Here is an 8,222-nt window from a genome sequence, read left to right on the forward strand (position 1 = left end):
GTCCGTTGGTCGTGGTAAGCAGCAGGAAAGACATTCTACACCAAGCCGGTCACAACTGCACGTGGTCATGTCAACTATGTCTCAGCTGAGGAGGCTCATGAGGATCCTAACGTCGTCCTTGGTACGCTCTTTGTTAATTGCCATCCGGCATCTGTTCTTTTTGATACTGGAGCATCTCATTCATTCAATCCGAGAGCTATGCTCGATTGCAAAACATGACATTCTGTGACATGCCCACTTCCATGGTAATTCAAACTCCGGGTTCCAAATGGCAAACTTCTAGAGTAAGCCATGGGAACGAAATTCTTGTCGATAGACTTGTCTTCCTGGCATCCTTAATAGCTCTCAAGTCCACCGACATAAACATCATCTTGGGTATGGACTGGATGTCAGCTCATTATGCTAAGATTGATTGTGCTACTAGAACCGTTCAACTTACTCACCCATCCGGCCAGACAGTCAATGTCTTAACCCGAGTGGCCAAGCGCCAGCTTTACTCCCTAAATGCCAACCCCCTTCCAGACCTTCAAGATATTCCGGTAGTCCGAGACTTCCCGGATGTCTTTCCAGAAGAACTGTGTCACACCCTGCATTTTGTAACACTTCATTTGCAAAGCATGAAAATTTGGACCAACAAAAACTTTTGCATTATTTGGCTTTTTATTTTGGAGTTGGTTTTTCTCTCTGTGATTTTTAAGTGCTCTACAAAGTCAACAATTTCACCCTCTATATTTCATCTCCTTGCCTCAAACTTCTACCCAATTATCATGCCATGTGTATAGTGCAATGTAGTATTTTCTTACAAAAATAATTTGGCCAAAAAGTATTTTCTAAAATTAGATTTCCAAAAACCCTTGAATTGAGATTTGCACTGCAAGTACTTAATTAAGGGCAGCAAAAATATTTCCAAAAGTATTTTTGACTCCTATTAGATATAGGATACCCATAAACCCCAAAGATATAATTTTAAAAGTTATTTTCCAATTTTATCTAAAGGCTTTTTCTTAAGGCCAGAAATGGTCTTTAATAGGGAAAAATTATTTTATTGATTCAAAAATATTTGAAAAAAATCAGGGAAACTCACTGGGCATATATTTCCCATATATAAGAGTTCCAACATATGGTCATGATCAAAATATTGGACAATACCTCCCAAAACCATTTCTGCCCATTTCAAGGATTTGAAATATTTCTACAGGAAATATTTTCATAAAAATCCAAGAAAAATCCAGCAAGTCACAAATGCATGTTGTGATCACCTTGCAAAGCCTCAAGAAAATTAAAGTCATTTTGGTTCACCAAAATGCCCCAAAACCCTCTCTGACCAGAATCAAATTTGAACAAGTTTGTACTACCAACTTTCTCTCTTTGACCCCAACTTTTGTGAGCATGTTCACATGTCCAAATGAGGCCACTAGACCAAGTAGTGCATCAAGGAGAAGTGTTATGCTCAACTAGATCTACACAAGTCTATTTCTGCTAATTTCTATGGTTTACCAAAGTTACACAGGCAACTTTTCCCAAATGAGCTCAAATTTGGTGGCACACCCTATTTGTAAGTGTCATTCCATCCTGTTAAGTATCATGGCAATTGGAGTTCATTTGCTTGCCAAAATCTTTATCAAACACCTTCTGCCATTTTTCCAAAAACACCATTTTGACCCCTTCCACTAATCTCCTTGAGCTCAACTTTTTACCACAGCTCCTCCTAGTCCCCTTTCACCTCCAGTAACAAGGGCAAATCCACAGCTCACTTATTGTATGGGTAAATCCCCACTTTCTCTCTCTGGACAGCCCATTTGCACACTTCTTCTTCCTCTCACCTCACCCCAGTGGCCATCCATGGCATCCAATGCACCACCCCATTACTTTACTCACACCTAGACCTGCTAGACATCAAAGGACGCGCTCACCATGCATAAATAATGGCCATGCCGGCCATTTGGGAGCTCTGGAGCGCGCTACAGTGCGCTCCCGCACTGTAGCTGCCCCCTTCCAACCACCTCCGGCCACCTCGGGCCTCCCCCGCGCGCCTGCCGATGCGCCTCGGCGTCCGCAGCACGCTACGCGATCGGCCCCCTTCTCTCTCCTCCTCCTCGCGCCTCCGCGCTAGCGAACAGAGGCCGCCCGAGCGCGCCAATGGAGCGGCTCACACGCGCGCGTCTCTGACCTCTCCCCGCTCTCTCCCTTAGCTCCCCTCGGTGTAGTCCACGCCCAGGAACACCCCAGACATGGCGCCAGCTCCTCCCGAGCCCTGTGGCGATGAGCAGGAGCTCTCCGGCGCACGAGTCCACGGCACCTCGCCGTTCGCCTATTTAAAGGCCTCCCCGAGCCCTTCTCTCCTCACCACTCGCTCTCTCACTCCCCTAATCATCCCCCTGCACCCCCAGTTCGTCTCCAGAGCCGCCCGAGCTCGAGATCGAGCTCGAGCTCCGCTGCTTCGGCTCGCCAGAGTTCGCGAGGTACAGGCTTCCCCCGCTCCTCCTCTGCCCCGATCTGAAACCGCCTCCTCCCATTGATCATTTCCCCTCTCTTCCCCGCCTCGTTTGTAGCCGGAGTCGGCCAAAACCGTCGACACCCGAAGCTCCTCCGCCGCAAGACCTCGTCGCCGGCGAACCAGGCAACTCTGGTGACGTCCACCACCTCCACCCGAACGACGACACGACGCTGAGCCCAGCCGTGCCCACGCCCGACCTCGCCGTGCCCTGCATCATCGCCGGTGAGCTCGCCAGCCGCCTGGACTCAGGGTTAGGGATGACAGGCGGTCCCCGCCCCGCCTGTCAGCCTCTCCCCTTCATCGCCCCCCTCTCTCTTGCTAACGTCTGGGCCCCGCCCGTCAGGTTTAAACCTGGCGCGCGCGCATGCACCAGTGCGCTGGGCCGCCTCTCTGGCTGGGCCTGCTGCGCTGCGGCTATTCTGGCCCAGCAGGCACAGTGCTCCTTCCCCTTTTTCTTTTTCAGTCACGTTTCCAAAAATTCCACAGGATAAAATATATGTCCAAATAAATTAATTCCAATTCCTAAATTCCTAAAGTATTGCAACCTATTTAATGGTGCAACTTTCATTCAAATCCAACAACCTTTTCTTCACTGTAAATATTTAAATGTGATTTTAAGCATTTAAATAAACCTTTGAAAACCCATTTCTCCTATTCTGCTACTCCAAATCCAAAACTAGGAATTCTCCCCTTCTTAGTTTTCAACCTAGTATTTAACAAAAATAAGTTGACATTTTTCTGAGCACTTTGGTTTTTCTGTTTAATTATTGCCTTATTTTCTCGTTATTATTTTGCGACGATCGATTGCGTTGCTGACGAAGGAGTTGGACCAGAAGACTTTGAAGACCCAGAAGATTTTGCTGAGCCAGGCAAGCAGCCCTTTGACCATGTCTATGAAACCCTTTTTATGCATGTCATATAGCACTTTATTAGTGTTGCATCAGAATCATGATGAGATGGTAACCACTTTGATGGGTTGCCTCTATTACTTCCTCGTTGATACTTGCATTGTGCATGACCCTACCTTCTTATGAGGGTTATGCCGGTGGGAGTAGATAGGATGCTAAGTAGTGCTACACAAAGGGACGGGTATATGCATGATGATGGAGGCAAAGTATTTTCAAAAGACTTTTCGAAAAACCCATCGGGTGCCACTTATGCCCGAGGGAGACAATGAGATGGGTAACCACTTGATGACGAAGTGGTGTACCGAGGCAAGTGTGTGTTGTTTCAAAAACGGATTAGATTTAAGATTTGTCGATAGTCCCAACCTTACATGCGCAACCACTCTGCCCTTATATGGGAAAGGGCATTATTGATTACTTAGGTCGGTACTAGCTTGGAGCCCGCATTACTAGTGACGGGGGGGACTTGGTGCTCTCTCTCGGGACGGGGTCGTGCCAGGTAGGGCGGCCATGACTGTTTTCACAGGGCACCGGATACACCGTTGTGTCCCCTCTCGGATGTTACGATCACGAGTGAGTCTCATATGATGTGCATCGTGAGGATACGGAACAACGAGTGAACTCCTTGTTAGTGTCGTCTAGGGAAAGATAATGATCGGGTGCTTACCCCGGGTACTTGAGGTATCGCGGATCGTGGATGACACGGAAGTTCCCCGGATCTTGTGGGTAAAGTGTGCAACCTCTGCAGTGTAAAACTATTCGAATAGCCGTGTCCATGGTCAAGGACAGTTGGGCGGTGCTGCTTAAACTACGTCCACGTGTTTACAAACCAGTGTGTGTGTGTGTGTGTTGGATAAGTGGGAAGAACTACTTGGGTCAAGTCAAGGACTTGACATGATTGAGTTGGGTTGGTGCCCACTCTATTTATGTTGATATCTGTAGCCTGTCCTCATGGTTACTTGAATTCTCCTGATGCATGTCTTACACGTTGTTGAACTTGTCATTGCACTCAAAACTAGCTTTCCGCAAAAGTTTACTTATATCATGCATTGTTGTATCTTGAACCAAAACATGGGTTGCTTGCGAGTACATTCAAAGTACTCATTGGCTTGCCACTGGTTATTTAATTGGTCAGGCATGGAAGAACAGGAGTTCGAAGAAGAATTCTTTGGAGACGAACATGTGAACTAGGACGCTTCCCAGTCAGAATGCCTGTAGGGTTAAGGCAGATGGCATGGGTTCCACTTATCGACGAAGATTTCCGCTGCTTGTGTTTCATTTGATGTTCAGCCCTTAAGGCTTTATCTATGTAAGACTTGACCATAATGGTCATGATTTGTGTAAGACGGTATGTATGGATGTAAGACTCTTGTTATTCAGCTTCTGTGTGTTCAGTGAGCATTGATCTCTGGGATCACTGTACACGTGCATTCGGTGATCTCGACTTATGAGTCGGGGTCCCCACAGAGCTGGTATCAGAGCCATCCTGACTGTAGGAAGCCTTAGTTAGCATGGACGTTAGTTAGCTTGAGACCTTCTAAACTTCTCTTCTTTTCTAAGCTTACCTCCCCTATTCAACCTTTGTAGATGGCTGCCATACCCGAAGACTTCCTGACCACCGGATTTCCCGTGCTTCTCGAGGATAGCCTCAAGAAGTGCCAGTTTAACCGAGCCCCCATTTTCACCTACCATGAGCATTGGATCAATGACACCGAGACGGAGTATCATGCGGAAGTGATCGTGAAGGCTAATGACTCTCTAACAAGTTGGTTCTTCGAGGGACCCCAGATGGCAACACTGGTTCTTGCCATCGAGACGGCAACCCTCAAGGCACTCACCCGCCTCCGAGACCTCCTTCCAGGGATGGCAGACGAGTTGGCAACCCGCTTCTTGCCTTATCGGAAGGAGGGTGAGGATGAGAGCAGTGCACCAGCTCCACCATTAGAAGAAGGACTTCCACTCCGATTCCAGACCTACTTCAGCCTTTGTGCCAATAGTTTGACACAGCACTTGGCCTCGGAATCGATGAAGCTCCGAAAGGAACTTCATGAGACCAAGGCACTTCTTCGCCAAGCACAAGAGAAGACGGATAGGATCAAGAAGGAAGGTGCTTCCCCTGGTTAAACCGCAATCGCATACAGAGGCGGAAGACCCCCAAAGGATGGAGAACCACCACAGCAACACCGCATGAGCGCAAAGGAATACCGCGAGCTCTTCGCACCACCGGCAAAGCAACGCCGTGTTGAGCTCCTTCACTCCCCCACCCCTTGAAGTGAAGAGGAAAGTCAGGCCACCAATGAAGAGGACGAAGACCTACAAGAGCCAGACTACGCGACCGAGCATTCCACCACTTAGGCATCATTCGCAACCCGGATATGCCCGTTAGCAACCCCTACGGTAGGATAGGTCGTGTACCCCTATGCGAAGTCAAGTCCTTGTAATGGTTCATATGAAACCATGTAGTGTTGTGTTTGCTTTGATGTGTTTGATGGACGTCGTGCTTTCCTTTGGGAACTTGTAAGCGACTACATCACCCATTTGGATTTCAATGAATGTGTTTGGCCTTTTGGCCCTTGCATGAAAACAATTGTTGTCATACCAACCCCCTTACTAGGCATCTCATCTATATTGCTTTTCCCATCCTTCCCAATCATGAGACCTTGACCTCTCCAACAGGATGCCTGTTGTAACTCGTACTGGTACCTCTACCCAGCAGCAAGAAGTCGAAGAAGGAGCCAGTCAAGACCAAACCCAAGGACAAGTTCCACCACCGCCACCACCTCCAAACATGGACGTGGCTCAGCTTCTCCAAGCCTTCCGAGAGGAACGCCAAGCCAACACTGCAGCGCTCTAGATGATTGCTCAAGCTGTCAACCGCCAGCCGGCGAGAAACGGCAATGGACGTTCCACGTTGGTGGAGTTCAAGAAGCATGCACCACCCACCTTCATCGAGACTGCTGAACCCCTGGATGCAGACAACTGGGTCCGCACCATTGAGGATCTGTTGGAACTAGTCGGATGCACTGAGGACCGTGAGAAGGTGGCATATGCTGCTCACTGTCTCGGGGGAACTGCTAGAGCTTGGTGGGATGGATTCAAGGCTATGCATGCCGAGCGAAACATCACTTGGAATGACTTCTAGGCAGAATTCTGCAAAGCCCACATTCCTTCTGGAATCATGGCCATCAAGAAGCGTGAGTTCCCAGCCCTGAAGCAAGGTAGTAGCACTGTCAAGGAGTACATGCAGAAGTTCAGTGTTCTCTCAAGGTATGCCCCTGAAGATGTCAACACTGATGCTGCCAGAAGGGAGTGCTTCATGGAAGGCCTTAACCAGACTCTGCAGTACTCGCTTGTTGTGTGTGACTGCCCGACCTTTCCTGATCTGGTGAATAAGGCACTCATGCTTGAAGATAAGCGACGTGCTTTGGATGACACCCGTAAGCGCAAGATGATCGGCAAGGGTAGCTCCAGCAACCAGAAGCCTCGCCCGTGGCAGCCAGCCTCCTGCACCCCGCACCAACTATCCACCCCAGAAGTATGCCAACCCCAGGCCAGCTTACAACAACCCCAATAACAATGCCGGCAAGAGCAGCAACCCCAACCAAGTCACTTGCTTTGGATGTGGTCAGCCAGGACACTACTCCAAGAATTGCCCCAACAAGAAGCCCGACGCCCCGCGCCCCAATGCGCAGGACCCAGGACAAGGCCGTGGAATGCCACTAAGGAACCAAGCTCCCCGCAACCCGCCCAACAACGGCAGGGGTCGTGTGAATCATGTCACTGCTGAAGAAGCCCAGGAAGACCCGGACGTCGTGCTGGGTACGTTCCTTGTCAACTCAACACCTGCAACTGTCTTGTTTGATTCTGGAGCCACGCATTCATTTGTCACCCAAAAGTTTGCATTAAAAAGTGGCATGACCCCTACACCCCTGAATAACCCTATGGTGGTACAAACCCCCGGAGCAGAGATGAGAGCCAAGATAGGATGTAAAGGAGTCGGGATTGTCATTAATGGGGTAGACTTCCAAGCAGACCTTATCATCTTGAGATCGCAAGGCTTGGATGTGATCTTAGGACTGGATTGGCTCATCAAGCTCCAAGGCTTGTTAGATTGTGCCAACCGGACCGTCACTGTGACCAATGACCAAGGAGTCGAAGTTAAGGTTGCTCCCAACCCCTCCTCTGCTCAAGGTGCCCAAGTCAACTGTCTATCAGAAGTTGGATTGGAGCAAGTGCCAGTAGTATGTGAATACCCCGATGTCTTTCCTGATGAGCTACCAGGAATGCCCCCTGACCGAGACATTGAGTTCATCATCGATCTCATGCCCGGAGCAGGAACCATCTATAAGAAGCCTTATAGAATGGGATCAGAAGAGTTAGCAGAGTTGAAGAAGCAACTGGAAGAGTAGTTGAGGAAAGGATTTATCCGCCCTAGTGCCTCCCCATGGGGATCACCTGTTCTGTTTGTGGCAAAGAAGGACGGTACCATCCGCTTATGCATTGACTACCGCTCCCTCAATGAAGTTACAATCAAGAACAACTATCCACTTCCCAAGATTGAAGATCTGTTTGATCAACTCAATGGGGCCAAGGTGTTCTCTAAGATCGACCTCAGATCTGGGTATTACCAGCTGAAAATCAGACGCCAAGATATTCCGAAGACGGCATTTGTAACCAGATATGGCCTGTACGAGTGCACGGTCATGTCCTTTGGATTGACCAATGCCCCAGCTTACTTCATGTATCTCATGAATAAGGTCTTCATGGAATATTTGGACAAGTTTGTCGTTGTCTTCATTGATGACATTCTTATCTTTTCG

General features: G+C 48.7%; 1 protein-coding gene across 1 annotated transcript; it reads left to right on the forward strand.

The window, feature by feature from the left end:
* Window positions 1–6,580: 6,580 nt before the first annotated feature.
* LOC147965068 (uncharacterized) lies at window positions 6,581–7,811 on the forward strand. Its single transcript, XM_087530277.1, has 2 exons — window positions 6,581–6,937; window positions 7,032–7,811. Exons 1-2 carry the CDS (start codon window positions 6,581–6,583, stop codon window positions 7,809–7,811), a joined length of 1,137 nt encoding a protein of 378 aa, XP_087386403.1.
* Window positions 7,812–8,222: the final 411 nt, after the last annotated feature.

The sequence above is a fragment of the Triticum urartu genome, chromosome 6A (genome assembly GCF_056163025.1).
Source record: "Triticum urartu cultivar PI428250 chromosome 6A, HENAU_Tu73, whole genome shotgun sequence".
Classification (NCBI taxonomy): Eukaryota; Viridiplantae; Streptophyta; class Magnoliopsida; order Poales; family Poaceae; genus Triticum; species Triticum urartu.